The 20,315-nt window shown below is 42.1% G+C and overlaps 1 protein-coding gene across 7 annotated transcripts in view; it reads left to right on the plus strand.

The window, feature by feature from the left end:
• The window catches only part of SHOC1 (shortage in chiasmata 1), a 342,404-nt gene that overhangs the window by 259,135 nt on the left and 62,954 nt on the right, over positions 1 to 20,315 (plus strand). For all 7 annotated transcript variants that reach the window (XM_068234309.1, XM_068234308.1, XM_068234310.1 and 4 more), the window contains 3 exons: positions 3,025 to 3,132; positions 17,463 to 17,641; positions 18,834 to 18,906. In XM_068234309.1, coding sequence (XP_068090410.1) covers positions 3,025 to 3,132; positions 17,463 to 17,641; positions 18,834 to 18,906 — 360 coding nt within the window. The remainder of the gene's footprint in view (positions 1 to 3,024; positions 3,133 to 17,462; positions 17,642 to 18,833; positions 18,907 to 20,315) is intronic.

The following is a 20,315-nucleotide window of genomic DNA, read 5'->3' on the forward strand; positions in this document are numbered from 1 at the left end:
GGGGGTGATTGTGTGCAAACGGTGGTCTGGGGGGTGGGCAGGGGGGGGTCTGAGGGGTACTGTGGGTGATCAGGGGGCAGGGGGGGGCAGATCAGTGTGTTTGGGTGCAGACTAGGGTGGCTGCAGCCTGCCCTGGTGGTCCCTCGGACACTGGGACCATCAGGGCAGGAGGCAGCCTGTATAATACACTTTGTAAACATTACAAAGCGTATTATACGCTTCCTATCCGGCGATCGTCGGGTTAACAACCCGCCGGCGCTTCCGATTGGCCGGCGGGTTGACGTCGCGGGTGGGCGGAGCCTATTGCCGGCGGATGCGCGCGCATCCAAGCGCGCGATCCCCGGCCAAAGAGTGCCCCAGGACCTGACGCCATTCTGCGTTACGTGGTCCTGGGGCTGCCACTTTGCCGCCGCCAATATGAAGTAGGCGGTCGGTAAGTGGTTAAAGGATGTACTTAAAGGACAACTGTAGTGAGAGGTATATGAAGGCTGCCACATTTTCTTCCAGGCAGCCCTGCTGGTCTATTTGGCTGCAGTAGTATCTGAATCAGACCAGAAACAAGCATGCAGCTAATCTTGTCAGATCTGACAATATTGTCAGAAACACCTGATCTGCTGCATGCTTGTTCAGGGACTATGGCTAAAAGTATTAGAGGCAGAGGATCAGCAGGACAGCCAGGCAACTAGCATTGTCTAAAAGGAAATACTGTAAATATGGCAGCCTCCCTATCCCTCTCACTACAGTTGTCCTATTTAAAGCACTTTGTTAAACTGACCCTGTAGGACAAGAGATATGGAGGATGCCATATTTACTGTATTTACTTTTAATCAATGCCTATTGCCTGACTGTCCTGCTGATCCTATACAACTGATACTTTAACGGGAACCTGAAGTGAGAGAAATACAGCATCTGTCACCCTTATTCTGTAATGAACAATGCCACATCTGTGCTGATGCTCTGCTTCCTAATACTGTAAGTCACTGACCCAGAATGAGCATGCAGATCAGGTGCTTTGATTGTAGGGTGACTCCACTGGCTGTATGCGTGCTACAGGTGTGTGAAACAACTAACTAAAGCCAAAAGCTCAGCATGACAGCCAGGCAACTGGCATTGTTTATAGGAAATTATGAGGACAACCTCCATATTGCTCTTACTTCAGCATCCCTATAAGTCATAGAAGTCGTTTTATTAAACACTGGTAATGTTACCATATACGCACAGCACATGGCAATATTACCATTACTTCTGTGTGTAAGTGCCAGAAGATACGCTAGTGGCGTGACCCACGGTACTCCAGTAGCACGCCCGCTACAACGGTTACACATGCATTACTATAGTAACGGTCACACTACTGGAGTACCGTGGTTCACGCTACTAATGTATCTCGCGGAAGTAACAGTAATATTGCCGTGTCCATGCGTGCACAGCAGTGTTACCGATGTTTAATGAATGAACCCCACTGACCCGAAACAAGTGTGCGGATCCATTGCTAAAGTGTGACCACACTTATCTCGTGCTTGTTTCAGAAATGTGATTCAGACATTACTGAAGCCAAAGAGATCAGGACAGCCAGGCAATTAGCATTTTTTAAAAGGAAATGAATATGCATATCCCTCTTACGACGTGGTCATATTATTTTCTGCAACTAATGGCTCCTATACTAACGCTAGATACACACATGAGATAAAAGTCTTTGGAAAATGAAAGAACAAAGGCCAATTTTACCACCTCCATGTAGTATGAGAGCATACTCTACACAGTCTTTTAAGGTCCATGCACACATCCAATTTTTATCTGCAGATGACTAGCCAATTTTACCACTGCCATGTAGTGTGAGGGCCAGCAGATTTTGAATAGTAAAGTTGGGTACACACAAGATACATCTTTGAAAAGTGAAAGCTCAAAGATAAATCTGCAGATAATCTTTGTAAAAAAAACAGTTCACAGAAGACCTCAAAACACCCAGATGAAAGATATTTATCTCTCAGTCTTTCAGATTCATCCCAGGGGATCTGATCTGCATCAGATGACTGTCTGTTAAACAAGGTGTGTATGAGATCTCCAGATATTATAGACTATGAATGCATTTTTCAAGCAAGAGCTGATCTTTTGTATGTGTACAGCATCTTGTGAAAGATCAGTCTTTCACACCTCCCTGACAAACCCATGTGACAGGTAAATTCCTCAGTTTGCAAAGATTTTTATCTGGTGGGTGTACTCAGTTTGAGAATAGAATGTGTAGGCATGGCTCTCATACTACACAGAAGGGGGTAAAATTGGCCTTTCATCTTTCATTCTCCAAAGACTTTTATCTCATGTGCATACCCAGCTTACAGCTACCGACTTACCAGTCCAGCGACGTCCCCTTGACGATGGTCGCTAAGCGACGCCTCTTCCTGCTTGCAACATCACAAGACGGCCGCAAATGGGAAGTAAGCGGTTGCGGTAAAAAATATTTTCTTAATATTTTCTCTAAGGATGAGCTGTTGAGACATGGTTAGCGTAGGCTGTGCATAGAATGTAGAGCTAGTGATTGAGATGCTTATAATTGGCATGCTAATTGTATGCATTTGGAATTGGGCCAATCAAATTCACCAGAAAGTGAGGTTGGTTGGCCTATTTTCAAGCTGCATTAAGTTTGCCTAACCTAAAAAGCAAGCCAGAATTATTAGAATTCTCATAGTATATTCCCAGCATAACTTGTTACTGTCTAACCTGGAGTCATGGACCAGATTTAAAGTCACGCTCTTAGTATTTTTGTGGGTGCACTCATGGTGTAGATCATTTTAATGCATGCACATCATGTACCACAGAAGATATACAACAGTGTTTTATAGAGCACTATTTTTTTAAAATAATTCTGTCAATCAAAATTCTTGCTATTTTTGTTATACGTGTGAACTAGAGCATATGTTATGTGTGACTGAAATTTTACATTTGCTTTTGATATTTGTATGGCAAAACTACATATTTGATTTATTGCTAATGCTTGCAAATGTGTTTTGTTATTTCCACACTTTCCAGGCATGAAAAGCAACAGGGATATGATTCTATACAAGAATGCTTCTTTTCTGCACATACTGGTGACACTCCGAGACCTTGTACTGATGTGTACATTAGGTGCAGCTCTAGGTAAGGAAGTGCATATTTACTTTCCATTATATATAATCTATAAGGGATCCATTTGCCAAAAATGATAAATATGCAAAATGTCACATTTGAAGAAAACCTTGACTGAAAAATACAGAGGTCGCCATCTTTATTTCCAATTAAAAATGTCAACTTAATGGCTTAAATGCTGATGTTTAGATCTTTTGTTCCATTTTTTTATTACACTATTATCTTGCAAGAAGTTCACCACGACCCATCTGCCCCTGTGATAATATGCTTCAGTTCTGATCAGGAGCCCTGTTAGAAGATGTTTGACTTTCCCAATAGGAATCCTAATGCCTCCAAGCCTTCCTATATGTCCATTTACCTAAATCTCCAATTCCCGTAGCTATGCAGGTGGCAGAATGCTGTGTTGTTCCGATGCACCAAAATCTGTACTTATAGTCCTATCTCAGTGCACAAGTGTGAGGTTCTCTGCTGGTTGCTGCGGATGACAAGGAGGTGTGGCTGGAAACTGCAGCAGACAAGTGAATTTTTATTTTTGTTCTTCACTTTTTTGGTGAGTATGGTGTCTCTTTTTGCAGGCATTACTGTGTACCAGTGTTTGACAGGGCACTATTTGGTTGTATGAATCAATATGCGACCTAATTGTTGTTATGTTGTGTTGCTGACTATGTTTTTCAGGGGATGTAATGCCTAATTATGTTGTTTGGGAATATGCTGCTTAATTAGGATGTTTGGGAGACATACTGCTTAATTATCTTACTTAGGTGATATGCAGCCTAATTATGTTGTGTGGGTGATATACTGCCAAATTATGTTGTTTGTGGGACATGCTTATTTAATTGTGAGCTAAGATTTTTAGAAGTAGTTGTTGTGGAACAGTAGATCCACCCTCTTTTCTATTACATCTGCTGTGTGTAAGGTAGCTAGGGCTTTATTTTTTGTTCAGGTGTAGAGGCTTTATGCCAAAATTTTGCTATGGTAGCCCACTGATTTCTAGTTACCCTCTGCTATGTTTATTTACATGATGTGGCCCACAGTCTGTTATTGTCAGGCTTGCCTGGTTACCTGCTATAAGTCAGACTGTATGCCCGTATGACTGACATCTAACCCAGCCCTAACACCTGCGAAAGCTCCTGCCTAATACAATCTACAATACCCTGCAGGCAGATGTAGCATACAGGCTGGCAGACAGCAATCACCAAACACAGCAATGCAATGTAATGCAATATAGTGAATAGTCACCTGAGGCCTGTAGACTGGAGCAATCCAGACGAAGACAAGGTAACAGGGAATGGCTGGCATAATCACTAGACAGATGCAATGTCAATCAGGCCAGGGTCAATGCAGGCAGCGTTCATGCGAATTCTTTCGCATGAACACTGGTCGCTAACAAGTTGGGTCACTAACAAGGTATCCAATACAGAAGCGTGGTCAGGTACAAGCCGGGTCGGTAACGGGTATCCAATCTACAAGACGCTTAGTCAAGAGATAGGCACAAGTCCTCAGCAAGACAAGCACTTGGTGTGAGCGCAAACTCAGTAACAAGCCCAGCACTGGGCATTGGCTATTGGCGATAACTGAGAGCGCTCACCTTATATGTATACTAGCACTGAACCAATCAAAACTAAAGGAATCCAAAGTGACCAATCCACAGAGAGCGAGTCAGCAGATAAGCTGACACGCTGTGCGCGCACGTGGTCATTGTTTACAGCGGCGGAGCGCGTACTGAGAGCACGTCCGCCGCTTATCCAATGGGAGCTGAGCGCCGTGCGCTCCAGTGACGTCAGAGGCAGGCCGAGACCCAGAGGCTTGCGCCTCAGCATGGGTTGCGGTGTTCTGCCGCCATGAGCAGCCAGCGAATCTTACAGTTATGACTTTGCCAACTGTCTGTGAGGGCACTACTTGTACGGTGCAGTTTCTGTTTCATTGGTTCCCAAAGGTTTCTTGGCTCTTCTGGTATCCTAACAATGATGTCAAGAGTTCTTCAAAACATGCCTATCTTTATGGCTACATTAATCTCTCTTACCACTTGCCTTATTCCTTAACCTTAATTACGTTCCTGAACACATTCATAACTGTTTATACTTATTCTCAAATCTCAAATCAGTTGATAGAACTGTCTTCTTATATTTACATGCTGATGTGCTTCAGTTCAGTCCAGTACTGACTTCTACAATATGATGAAGACAGCAACCTCTGAAAACTAACCCAATAACAATTTTTATTAGTGAAAATACAAAGAGTATAACATAGAGTAACAACAAAATTAAAATACAGCGCTCCCACTAATTGATATAATACTATGATCTGAATCACCAATATATTATCTATTATCGTCCACTAGGTGTCAGTATATCACTTGTAGGCTATAAATGCACACTACAACATACATGAATCCTTCAACAAATACTTTAAAAAGTGATAATATAATCTGCAGGCTAAAATCAATTCTGTTTCAATCGTTCATGAGGCTTGCGCTTCTGTTCAGAAATGAGTAAATTTCCACAAAAGTTCAACATAGGTTATTCAGCAGCGCTTCCTTATATTATTCCTCCACCAGATATCAGTCACCCATCAGGAGTGCGACTCACCTATTTTGTATGCTACGATCACAGTAGCATATACGCTTGTGGGGCATTAAATAGGTTCCCCTCACCTTCCACGACACATCTCAGACCAAATAAGCAGGGAAAACAGCGATATTTCAGACTCTGAGCTCATAGAGCATTCCTCTCACACCTTAAAACATGAAGCAAAGGCTCCTCATTGCGCAGTATAGTTAAAAGTTAAAAACACTTTATTTAAAATTGCACTCACGTGGTATTTGCAGTGTATATCAGCTTTTGGAATTGTTACAGCGGGTTCCACCCCGCGCGGTCACCCGGGCTGACCGCCGCGTTGATTCCCCCTTGCTGTACGGTATCACCGGCTGCACTGCCCTTGTTCCGGCGTGTCCACTGTGTCGGCAAGACTCCTCCCTACCAGTTTCGTCATAAGGTATGACTCATTCAGGGGATGGAGTTTGCCGATCCAGTGTTGTTTTTAAAGAAGATTAGCTCCGCCCCCCAGGTTTTCCCCCATACGCCGCCTATGTCCCCATTCAAGGAAGCGGCCATATTGGAGCCCAGGAGGCTGCGCAGAGTTACATTCAATGTGTTCTTAACATCCAATCTTATCATCACTGTTATTTTCTTTTAACATATCAGCCTATCCAGACCCTAGTTGCGGATACAGCACCCTATTACTCCTGAATAATATTAGTTTTTGATTTAATATTTAGCAACACCCCCACCACTTAGCAACCCAACCACTATTAGTCAAGCTATGTTAAAGGTATATACCCCCACACAAGCAGAGATAAATCTATGCGTTAGGTACTGCAAAAAGCATCCCAGGTCGGGTTTACACATCCCTTCATGCAGGCAAGTGCATATTAGAAATACATATAAAACAGTGCCAGCAAGCATACGTATATATTTAACACAGATTGCAGCATCTTGCTGCAACAATCAGTTATTCCCACACAAGTTAGCCATTATCTATGAAACAATTTATGTCCATCTCTATATTCATACCTTTCGGGGACATTGTCTCCATTTTAAATATCCATTGAGTTTCCTTCCTAGAGAGTATCCTGATTTTATTTCCCCCTCTCTATGGGATATTAACTTTCTCTATGGCACAGAAACCTAAGTGTAATGGATCACATGCATGCTTTCTCCTGAAATGTTCAGAGACACTATGCCCTCTTACTGCATTTTTTATATTATTTATATGTTCATGCACTCTTTCTGTCAGCTTCCTTTTTGTTCTGCCAATATATTGCATGCCACACGGGCACCATAGTAGATAAACTACCCCCTTAGTGTGGCACGTGATGCACTGCCTTATCCTAAACTCATTGCCATTATGGAAAGATTTTATCTTCTCAGTTTTCCTAGTCTTGGCCTCCCTACATGCAAAACACCCCCTACACGGATGAAAACCGGGTGCCTGCCAGAAGATGGACTCTTGGGGGTTAGGGGGGTTGACACATGATGGTACCATCAGGTTCTTCAGGTTTGGGGCCTTCCTATATATAAAGGTAGGTTTCTCTGGTAATATTTTCACCAGGGTTCTATCCTCAAGTAGTATTCCCCAATTCTTCTCAAAAGCTTTTTCCAGTTCTTTTCTTTGATAATTGTACCCAGTGATGAAAGGCAACCTATCTAGGGTCGCCATTCCCTCATCCCTATCTCTATTTTGTAAATATCTCTTCCTTTCTGTCCTACCCACCTGCATCATGGTTTTGTATAGATCATCCCCCTGGTACCCTTTTTCCTCAAAACGTTCTATTAATATCTGAGATTGTTCCACATAATCCTCCAATTTAGTACAGTTCCTTCTCATCCTCACCATTTGACCCTTGGGGAACCCCCTTATCCAGTTAGGGTGATGTTCACTATTGGTCGGTATATAGCAGTTACGATCTGTTTCCTTAAAGTGACTTTTAGTAATTAGCTTGTTCCCACTTTTAATAATTTTAAGATCCAAATAGTTAATTTCCACCGTGCTACTTTCCATATTTAGTTGTATATTCCATGTGTTGTTATTAATAGTTTCAAAAAATCCTGATAGCTTATCCTGTCCTCCCTCCCATAGGAGGAACAGGTCATCTATATACCTTAGCCAGTTGCTAAACAACTCCCCCTTGTATTGGCATATAATACCCTCTTCCCATCTGGACATGAATAAGTTTGCCAGAGCCGAGGCAAACCCCGCCCCCATGGCACACCCCCTTATCTGCAAATAATAACACCCTTTGTGCCAAAAATAGTTCCTTTTGAGTGCAAATTCCAAGACTCTTATCAAAAAATCAACCTGTTCCCCTGGCATCCCATCTTCCTTCCTCATGTAGTAATCTACTGCTTCAAGGGCCAGTTGGTGAGGAATGTTGGTGTAGAGAGAGGACACGTCCGCCACAACAAGGACCGTCTCCTCTCCCACTACCATTTTTTCCACTTTCCCCAGCATATCCTTAGTGTCCTTCACCACACATGGTAGTTTATGCACCATAGGTTGCAAGAAATGGTTAAGATACTCACCCAGCCTGTGCGTCACGGAACCAATTCCGCTGATTATGGGGCGTCCAGGGGGATTGTCCCTATTTTTATGCACTTTCGGAACTTGATATGGATATGGACCACCTCAGCAACCATGTGGCCGTGTGGCATGCAATATATTGGCAGAACAAAAAGGAAGCTGACAGAAAGAGTGCATGAACATATAAATAATATAAAAAATGCAGTAAGAGGGCATAGTGTCTCTGAACATTTCAGGAGAAAGCATGCATGTGATCCATTACACTTAGGTTTCTGTGCCATAGAGAAAGTTAATATCCCATAGAGAGGGGGAAATAAAATCAGGATACTCTCTAGGAAGGAAACTCAATGGATATTTAAAATGGAGACAATGTCCCCGAAAGGTATGAATATAGAGATGGACATAAATTGTTTCATAGATAATGGCTAACTTGTGTGGGAATAACTGATTGTTGCAGCAAGATGCTGCAATCTGTGTTAAATATATACGTATGCTTGCTGGCACTGTTTTATATGTATTTCTAATATGCACTTGCCTGCATGAAGGGATGTGTAAACCCGACCTGGGATGCTTTTTGCAGTACCTAACGCATAGATTTATCTCTGCTTGTGTGGGGGTATATACCTTTAACATAGCTTGACTAATAGTGGTTGGGTTGCTAAGTGGTGGGGGTGTTGCTAAATATTAAATCAAAAACTAATATTATTCAGGAGTAATAGGGTGCTGTATCCGCAACTAGGGTCTGGATAGGCTGATATGTTAAAAGAAAATAACAGTGATGATAAGATTGGATGTTAAGAACACATTGAATGTAACTCTGCGCAGCCTCCTGGGCTCCAATATGGCCGCTTCCTTGAATGGGGACATAGGCGGCGTATGGGGGAAAACCTGGGGGGCGGAGCTAATCTTCTTTAAAAACAACACTGGATCGGCAAACTCCATCCCCTGAATGAGTCATACCTTATGACGAAACTGGTAGGGAGGAGTCTTGCCGACACAGTGGACACGCCGGAACAAGGGCAGTGCAGCCGGTGATACCGTACAGCAAGGGGGAATCAACGCGGCGGTCAGCCCGGGTGACCGCGCGGGGTGGAACCCGCTGTAACAATTCCAAAAGCTGATATACACTGCAAATACCACGTGAGTGCAATTTTAAATAAAGTGTTTTTAACTTTTAACTATACTGCGCAATGAGGAGCCTTTGCTTCATGTTTTAAGGTGTGAGAGGAATGCTCTATGAGCTCAGAGTCTGAAATATCGCTGTTTTCCCTGCTTATTTGGTCTGAGATGTGTCGTGGAAGGTGAGGGGAACCTATTTAATGCCCCACAAGCGTATATGCTACTGTGATCGTAGCATACAAAATAGGTGAGTCGCGCTCCTGATGGGTGACTGATATCTGGTGGAGGAATAATATAAGGAAGCGCTGCTGAATAACCTATGTATAACATAGAGTACTTTTGCTGTTACAGATATGAACTGGAAGTTCCTATTGTCAGCAAAAACTAGATTTCATCATATTGATGCATGATTTCAAGATCCCAGGACCATCTTTGTGGTGAACAGATGGTTAACAAAAGATTATTTTACTGATAAGGTGCAAAAAACATTATCTGTGAGAGAATGCCATGTGGAGTGTTAAACTGCATTCGGTTATGTATCTGTAAAGTTGATGTTGCACAAAAAAAGCCATGGTGTTGGTATGTTGTTGTCAATACTTGGAACTGATATGCTGAGGTAAAATGGTTCTGCTTTAAATATATACGCCAGTAGATGGCAGCATGATTCCACTTTCATGATACATTTGTCATCAATATGTTACTATGATAAATGTAATATAAATATTATTAAAGTTATCTTTCCACTTCATTCTGCAATAAGATAGGTATTTGCAAACCTGACAGTAAACTAAAATTGCAATCATAAAACCCATCTTGTTATGATAATAATTAATTGCATGGGGCAGGAGACTATGTTGTTGGTGAAAGTACACTGGGAGCTCAAATTGCTATTCTGTACAACCATGGCAAACAGTACCCTGTTTGAAGTACTGTTACCATAAAACTGCCCCCCCCCCCCCTTTGCTGCAAACATAATGAGCTCAAATAGATTTAAAAGAGCCTCAAAACCACCAAACTTGGAATATATGTCAACTTGCCGAATCTTCAGATAGAACTTGTGTGCTAATTTATAAGTGTTCAGCCACCAACAATAATCAAGAGATGCACCTTTCAATACTTTCCCTGTGTGGTGGCGGCTCACCAGAGCGGTGGCCGTGAATGGCCGCTCAGCGCAGTTGGGATGTTTGCCACCACTTTTTTCTCTGGCAATCAGCAGCTCCTTTGTGACACCACAGCATCATCCTTTTGCAGGCAAACCTCCAAGACATAAAAAATAGGCTTCCAGTGGCATAAAAAGTACCTTTTTTTTGTGACATCCTATTAATAAGTGGACTTCTAGCCATAGTCTGTTCACATAACAACAACTCCGTATTTAGCCTGGCCCAAAGCACAGACTATTGTTTGTTTTTAATAACTCAATAACAGGTACTAAGCACAAACAACTTTTAGAGTGTCCCTGCATTCACAAGCAAAATAAGCATATTTTCCTGAGAGGTGTAAAGCAATGTGGTCGGGTTGTAGTGAGACAATTAATACATAAACAAGAAAAGGACCACCTGTTTAAATAACCCCATGTCAGACTTATAACAAAAAGGAGATGCACTACCACCTGTAGAAGATGTAATTCATTTTATTGTGGACATATCCAACAGCATAAAAAAGACAGGTTAAAAACTATTAAAACTCATAGTGGGCGGGGTTCCATGAATAATACTTGCGCTAATAATCAACAATATCTAGAATCCAATAATACACGATCATTAAAGTGTTCATCATCAGTTGATAATTCAATTAATCAGAGAAAAAAGATATATGCCAACAATACAGTCAATTGAGCAGAAAATAACAGGCTAATTACCAGTAAATGCAGGAATCAATTAGTAACTAGGACTGGCTGGCTTACCGACAAGGTAATAGATCACAAGCAAATTGGCGCCCCCGATCAGGAAGTCTTATGCATTACACCGAGGCTATTTCTCAGGAGATGTGTTCACACTTCATAAATAAAATGACTGTTAAGTTCCAGCATGCAAGCATTTGATATTGCTTTTTAACCTACTTTTTAAGTACTTTTTCAATAGCTAAGCGCTGAAAAGTTATTTTATAGAGAACATGAAAAATATCTCCTTGGAGGAAAAAAAAACTCAGAAAAAAACGTGAATAAGGGCCAAGGTGTGTAAGGGAGCTTGTATTTAGTAAGTGCATTTCACATTAACATTCCTCTACCTCTTTATTAAAAGCTTTAGTTCCAGTAAAGGGATAGTCCTTTTGTACATTATTAAATGTCTAACATCCATGGTTTCCATTGGCTCAGATTTCAGCCAATGGAGCCATTGTATGCAAATAATGTAGAGTTACTGTTTTAATATTAGAAACAATCCCTCTTGGATTTTTCATAAATAAGCTAATCAATTCCTGATCAATAAAACTGAATTGATTATAGCCCAGGCAAAATAATTGTTGTATCTGCTGCCAGGGCTCCGCACTGGGCCAATGACCTAAAGTAGTGAGAATCCTTACTTGGTGAAGATTCTCAATGCTCAGTGGACCAATGGCAGGGATGTTTCTGAGCACAGGTCATCTGGGCCTGGGTGCCCTCTAGTGTACAGGATGTGATTCTGCATTTTCTGTATAGATGATTGAAAGGATTTAATAATGTGCTGCTTGAACCACCCTGATATTAAAAGATGTACAGCACATCAAATTTTCATTTTGTCTTCTGTCTGGCCATAACCACATTAGTGTGCCATACAGGAGACAAACCTGTATTTGAATACCCACTTGGTATATTACCATACAAGCCACTGTGACAGAGATCTGAAGACTCAGACCTATTCATGCATTGTTGTTAAGAACCTGGTCTATTGAAAATTAACACATGTAACAACGTCTACCTCTGCCAGTTGTTTACAGAATAACAAATCCTATTGTCTCCCCTATTTTTTCCCCAACATCAGTGGGTATATAAGATTGACCTGTAAATAAAGATTGCAGATGCTGTTCCACCAACTTAAGCGTTTGTGGTCTGTGTCTCCCAGCTGGAGAGAGGGTATTCACTTGGATTGGGGGAGAACTTTAACCTGGGTTGCAGATTATTCTGCTAAGTCATCTTGTAGCTGCCTCCGATGAAATTGAGCTAACAGTTTGGTGTCAGAAGTGGGATCCGCCATATACAGTATCGGGTGAGTAATTCTATTTTTGATTATCACCCTATACTGTCAGAGCGGATTAATAGAACCCGGAAGGAAAGTGCTTCTGTAGCGCCTCTCCCAGGAATCTGATATTCCTAAAGTAAATAGCGGGTCTGATGCCCCAATTAAGAAAGCAGTACTGTGTGTCTAAGTGAATATTCTCTCTAAACATTGTATATTGCTGTATAGTCGCTTAAGTGAATTTTAGTTGTTATATAAGATTGCATGTTACTGTATAGATTTGTGTAGATTGTATGTGAGGTTAAGCGGAGATTGAAGGTATAAACTTGTCCACAGAGGATAGTTAAAATTCAAACCATAAATTGGGTGTGGATAAACCTGATTAGAAACTATAGAAGAATCACATAAGCTGGAGACCAGGTTTGCCAGTAAAGTCTAATACTGACGTTACCATCCCTAGATAAACCTTCAAACTCAGCTAATCTCACTCTATTTCTTTTTATTTTAGCTTAGCATAATGGGAAAGTCTCAAGGTAAGGAGACTCCAAGGGTTATTTTTGATTTATGATGTATCATATTCTGTGATGCTGTTTAAAGCGGATATATAGATGTGTAAGTTTTAGAAAGAATCATGTTCCACAATTTGCTTTGAATCTTATTTCTGAATAACTCTATTTAGGGGTTTCATTTTTTTTCCTGAAACACTCAGCAGTTGCAGGTGTCTCTCTGGACCAGGACATTTTGAATGGGCATTGCGGCCGCAGGATAACTTTTTTTTATCAGTCCCTCCAAAATGTTCTGGCCTGGCTACTAGATGTTTCTGAGCCTTTTCTTCTGATTACTGTAAATGTGTTTGTCTATCTCCTCTCACTGTAGTTTCTGTGGAACTGTGATATAAATTGCTTGTGTATGACTGGTTGCACTTTTTCAGCTAGGTTGTACTTTAAAGGGAACCTTAACCGGCGGGGAAAAAAAAAATCACTTACCTGGGGGCTTTCCCAAGCCTCCTGCAGCCGTCCGGTGCCCGCGCCGGTCCTTCGGTGCCCTCCGGTCTCCCTCCGCCGCTAAGTTTCGTTTTCGGACGACTGCCAGTCGTCCTCGGGCCTCTTCCGCATTCCTCGTCGTAAACTGCAGTAAAGCGCGTCCGCATGATGCCAAACGTGTCATGTGCATGACGCCAAACGCGTCATGCGGACGCGCTTTACTGCAGTTTATGACTAGGAATGCGGAAGTGGCCCGAGGACGACTGGCAGTCGTCCGAAAACGAAACTTAGCGGCGGAGGGAGACCGGAGGGCACCGAAGGACCGGCGCGGGCACCGGACGGCTGCAGGAGGCTTGGGAAAGCCCCCAGGTAAGTGAATTTATTTTTCCTCGCCAGTTAAGGTTCCCTTTAAATATGCATCTCTGGACATCTGCTCAGAGTTGTTGCAGGTTTCTACCCCCTCCCTCCATGTATTGGGAGAGACTTGTGTTAATGCTTTTGTTTTTTCTCTTTCCTCTTCCCTGAAAAGACTGGGGGCAATGAGGAGAGTGGCAGGAAACAGAAACAAAAGAAGATCCCAGCTATTTGTTGTTTGTCTGTTTGTGTATGTGTCTGTGCACAGAGAGTATCCAAATATTTTTTTTAAAGTTAGGAATAAACCTCTTAACTTAATTGATCGTTTTTTTTCCTACAGTCAGAAAAGTCAAAAGCTAAATTATTGTTGTAGTCTAAGGTATGCTGACTGTGGTTATGTACATTTGCATGTGTTGTCTTTGTTTACTATAGGAGAAGGTTTGTAAATTGTCTTGAGGCAAGGCAGGTGAGATTGAATGTGTAATTGGTTTTCACCTCATAATTAATTACCCATGCACAAAGTTGCTGGCCATTACAATGATTTTTAATTTTAATCTTTGAAAAAGGCAACAATTTATTTAAGGGAAACCAGATTTAAAATGCCTTGACATGTGTAATGTATTGACAAAATAATAATAAGTGCCATCACTCTGCAGGTTATGAAAATAGAAAACCCTTTATTTGTGAAAATTAGACACACAATGGGAAACCATAAAACCAATTAAAAATTCTGGAGCGCTCCACAAACAGACATGCCGCAATCCCACTCTCAAACTGCCAACCACACAGGGGTACCGGTACCACAACTGAATAACTGCCCTGCGGGAGGGAGGAGCAGAGCGGGAATGCAGTCCGTCTGCGAAGTGTCAACTTCCTGCTGTATGGAGACAATATGGCTGTGAAGTTGTTTAGGTACTGACATAGGGTAAGTGTGATATCTTCACCCGCACTGCGGGACTCACCACTTCTTCATCCAGCTGTCGTCCTAAAGTAACTGCTGTGCGCACATAGGACACTGTCACTTTTTCGCCGGTCCTCAATCCGTAAGGAGAGGTGCCCGGCCACATAAGTCCAGAGGCAAGCCAGCAATGCCACTATTGATTTCCAGCACGAGACACTCCAGGAGGCTCCAAGACAAACATGCGGGATTGGAACCCCGCCCACCTACGCGTTGCGTCCGCCTTCTACGGACTTCAACTGGGTGCACAGCAGTTACTGTATTAATACTGTGCTGTTTAAAGCAAGGTCAGAGAAATGTGTTGTAAGTGTCAGAACTCTATAGTACTAGGATTTACAGACAGTATGATGTTAGTAGAAGAAATTTGAATAGAGACGAGAATAGAGAGAGTAACCTTTGTCCAAAATATTGTTACATAGCTACACATGTGGTAAATAGGTTGCACACACCCAATAAGCTGTTTAACTTTTTATTACCATTGAGGACCTCTACATAACTGCTTTGATTGAGACTGAGCTATCAATTACTTGGCTCATGCAGTTTGACAAACCTTGAACTCTTGTCTGACTCATCTTTACTAATTTGCCTGCACAAGTGTTCTTTATTACCTGTTTACTTGGAGACCTACCTGTGATATAACCTGATTATGGAAGACTTTGGAGATCATCTGATCTGATTCTCCTGCACTGATGCAGCCCTAGAAGGATGACCCTCTGCTGTAAGGATGAGCCCTTCCTGCACCTGCCCTCCTCCTGTGTTGGTAATGGCTGCTTCATGCCTTTCTTTTGTGTCATCCTTTGGGAAGAACTCCGCCTCTGCTGTTGCAACTGTGATGTGAGGTGTCTCAACTGGGATGAGAAGTTGAGTCTGCCCTTCCCTGCCTTCTACAACCTGGCTGCAAGTGCTACGTCCTTGTTATAAATCTGTTTCCATTTCTTTTGTGGGTGCCCAATGCCATACAATGAAACTGCTAACAAAAAGGCACTGGGTGTAGCCACGGTGATTACACAGCCAGCTCTCAACCGCCACTGTCTGTTTGCCCCGAGACAGCGAGAGCTTGGCAGGAAAACATCTGCATTCATCATGAGGGCTTGTGGTGATGAATTCACCGTCCTCCTTCACCCTTCAGATGAACAATACTCTACTCTGCAATGATGAACTGACATTTCCTGGACCCACTAGAGGATCATTTTTTTTTTCAAAATGCATTAAGAAGTTCTAACCTTATGGGTGAGGTGTGGCTTTAGGCAACCTGTTAAAGTTTACCACATTCAGTTTTCCATTAAGTTATACAGGGCTAGATTAGGATGATATACTAGCAAAGCTAACTACTGTTAATTCATCTTGTAGTTGTGTAACCCTTTAAACTGTATATTGTATTTGTGTACCAATGACAACACTAACTCCTTGATCTCTAACATACATAGAGCTGTGCATAGTATCTAAGTGATCCCGCCCTTTCCTTTAGAAAAGGTTGGGATCAAAAGTTGGGTTGAAAGGTTTTAATAATGTGCTGCTTGAACCACCCTGATATTAAAAGATGTACAGCACATCAAATTTTCATTTTGTCTTCTGTCTGGCCATAACCACATTAGTGTGCCATACAGGAGACAAACCTGTATTTGAATACCCACTTGGTATATTACCATACAAGCCACTGTGACAGAGATCTGAAGACTCAGACCTATTCATGCATTGTTGTTAAGAACCTGGTCTATTGAAAATTAACACATGTAACAAAGTCTACCTCTGCCAGTTGTTTACAGAATAACAAATCCTATTGTCTCTGCTGTCTGTACCATGTCTATGCTATTGTTTCAAATACTTTCTATGGGCACTCCGGTCTAATCTGTTTTTTCCCCAACATCAGTGGGTATATAAGATTGACCTGTAAATAAAGATTGCAGATGCTGTTCCACCAACTTAAGCGTTTGTGGTCTGTGTCTCCCAGCTGGAGAGAGGGTATTCACTTGGATTGGGGGAGAACTTTAACCTGGGTTGCAGATTATTCTGCTAAGTCATCTTGTAGCTGCCTCCGATGAAATTGAGCTAACAATGATATTCCATATTGTGGAGAAATTTGCAGGCAGTCTGCACTGTGCTGTTCTATGGTAATCATTCAGCTGACCTTTTGTGCCCTCACGCCTCTTAACTCCACAGTTCATTGTAACAGTTAACCCCACCCCACATAATTTGTCCTGGGTATTTCAGTGCCCATCCGACGCAATGTGTGGCAGCTTTCCAGTATCTCCATAGTGCGTCCCAGTGTTCCAGTGTCCCCATTGTTTATCCCAGATATCCAGCGTCTACAGCTTTCTTCTGTACCGTATCTACAAATTGTTATATTTGATTAACACATTTGAATATTTATTATGCAGATTTGTAATGGGAGCTTCTGTTACCACATCTTAGAAGTAGACAAGTTGACCCTGATATTAAAATAGCTGAAAACATTTTAAAAGTTTGAGAAGGGAGTATATCCTAGAATGTACGGTATGTTGTGATGGTTATGCACTGGCTATTAGCTCTCTTTAGAGTGTATTCATGAGACAAAACTTGGATGAGTTGTTTAGGTAGTCTCCCCAGGAGTCAGAAGCCTCTTCATAGTATGTCATTTTTTAACGTATTTACACAGATAGAATACATTTGAGGATACAAAGTAGTCTAACTACCTCCTGTGATTCTGCTTCTTTTTAGAATACTTGAATAAAGCAAAGGACTTGTACAAAAGTGTTTTAGGATCTTGTTTAAATGATCTGTGGAGAAGTCTGAGAATTATTCAGTATGTCCAAGAGAAAACACAAGAGATGGATCCCAAAATCACAGCACTCTTTCAGTGGATTGAGGAAAGCTATGCAGAACCGAATCAGCTCAAAGTAAATTACTGGTATTTATAACAAGCAATGCCAATGAGCCTGGTTATAAAAATCCAAATAAGTGTGTCTGTTAACATGCATTAGCCCTGATTCACCAACTCTGTGGTACGATTACCATAGCAACATGCACATTATACCAGTTATGGGGACCACTAATGATCCAGTCTTTTTCTTCCAATTTTACCAAACCTTTGTAGTATAAGGGTAAATTGAGTAAATATACATAGAAATGGTAAGATTGGATGAAAAAAGATTGGACTGTTAGTGGCCACCTTACCACGCATGGCGCTATTAGGTAAACGGGGTGCTTCTATTAATACCAGTACATTTTCCATGTGCTGCCTGGCATGGCAGTCTTACAGCAGTTTGCTGAATCAGGGCCATAATCCTTTGATGGTAGTTCAGTGTCTTATTATGAAAACTCCTATGGTAATTTTTGAAAGATTTAGCAAAATTGTACAGACTTTCAATTTAAGTAATATTAAGAGTAAACTGAAAACCTTTTGTTTTGTATTTGAACTGAACTGCTGTTAATAGAGTGAATGCACTGCTGCACTACTGCAAACAACTACAGGAGGAGGGCACATCCCCCTCCTCACATCCATTCCTCATAGACAATGCATACAGTTTGCCAGCTAGAAGATGAAAAATTAAAGATGGAAAACTAACACTAATTTGACTTTTAGAGCCTGGCAGAGAGTTGTGTTGCTGAGCAGATTTCAGCAATGTGTATCAGCATGCACACTTATGCACGGCTGTGCCTTCTGACAACTGCATGCATTTCTGTGTGCAATGCAGCATTTTACCATTCAGTATAGATGAATGTGATCAGTGCTGCAGCAGAGAGCAAAGCAGGGACAAATAATGCGTTTCTGTAAAATGCATAGGCACCTGTGTCACAGAGCAATAGGGGATCGTGTACACAGGCCCTAAATAACAAAGTCATAACTATCCTATACTGGCACCAACAAACAACTATTGGAAACTCATGGTTGGTGCTTTCTGCTCGCAGCACTAGGGTTGCAGGTTTTCACCCAGCTAGGACACTGTTTTCATGTAGTTTGTATGTTCACCTTGTGTTTACATGAGCTACTTCCTTCCACATCCAAAAAACATACTAGTGAGTTAACTGGCTTCCCCCTTAAATGTGTCACTGTGTTGATTGTATGGCAACATTATTATTATTTTCTAGATACTGATTATAACAAGAATGGATGCAGAGGTCCTGCAAAAAAGCCTGAACAATGCCATAGGAAAACCCAAAGGTAAACTGTTTGAAATTAAATATTAATACACACTTTTTGTGATTTGCACAACAGCAAACAGGTTGCAAGGGAACCTTTGTGGGCCCCTCTGAGGGACCATTAGTGACAGGACTATATTTATTCTGTAAAGCGCTGCGGAAGATGTTGACGCTATATAAATACTAAATATTAATAATAAATAATAATAGTATATTCCCCATCCCATAACATATTTGGACAGTATATCTCTCCTCCATAGCAAGTTTGGATGGCATAAGGGCACTCCCTCTTTCCCCAATAATCAGTGCAGCAACCATATCCTTTCCCACCCACACATAAAATAATAAATGTTAAGCCGCATCTACACGCGTAGATGCGGCCGCGATGCTCCTTATCAATCGAGCCGCTGATGCGGCTCGATTGATAAGATCCGACAGGACGGATCTCCGCACCGCCGATTCCCTGCTCGATCCCCGCGAGGGGACAATGGCAGGGAATCGTGCGGGAGATAAACGGCGCCGGCGGAGACGAGCGGGCACGAGCGGGGAATCGAATGCGGCGCACGCGCGGCAAGCGGGGACGCGGCGGGCACGCGCGGGGACGCGCAACAGGCCGCCGATCGCCACAACATCTCCCCAACATCTCCCCGTGTAGACAGGGCTTTATACCTGCCTCTCCCACCAAAATAGCAATGTTACTACTCTAGCATCAACCCCCATCTAAAGAGTAGTGCAGCAGAGCTAAGAAGCTATGTAACATATCTAGTGCTGGGTCCATTCTGCTCTTCTTTGTAGTCTGCAGCCACTCACCGACACACAATGCAGCGGGTCTCCTAAGTGTTCCTGCACATCACATGACATGCAGGGCTGTCTGTTAGTGGGCCACTGCATATGGCAGCGTACAGGAGAATGGATCTGGTACTGAAATAGGCAAATAGCCTCTCTACTTCACTAAATTGCTCTACATTAGTATGGCAGCTACTGGAGGGGGTTTTCACTTGAGGTAAGACATGCCTCCCTCCTGACCCCTTGTGGCATCACTACCTGACCATTATTCCACTGCAGTACTGAGGCTAGTAAGAGATCACATGGAGAGAGGGGAGGGAACTACATGACCATGGGACTTTTAATTGTACTATGTGAAATGGGGCTTCTGCAGCTAAAGATATCATGTTGTGTGGATGGAGTTGGGGCTACTACTGCTTGGGTAACATAATTTACTGTAACTGTTCAGACGTAATGAAGATGTGCATAGCCTGAACTCTCTGAGAGAACTCTAGCCTATAGTAATGAGAGTCTGTAGTGAAGGAGGTGGTCAGTATCTGAGAAAACTCTAGCCTATAGTAATCAGAGTCTGTAGTGATAGAGGTGGTCAGTATCTGGTCATTAGCTAATCCAGGAGTTTCTACTCAAATATATAATCTCCACCAC

The sequence above is a fragment of the Hyperolius riggenbachi genome, chromosome 1 (genome assembly GCF_040937935.1).
Source record: "Hyperolius riggenbachi isolate aHypRig1 chromosome 1, aHypRig1.pri, whole genome shotgun sequence".
Classification (NCBI taxonomy): domain Eukaryota; kingdom Metazoa; phylum Chordata; class Amphibia; order Anura; family Hyperoliidae; genus Hyperolius; species Hyperolius riggenbachi.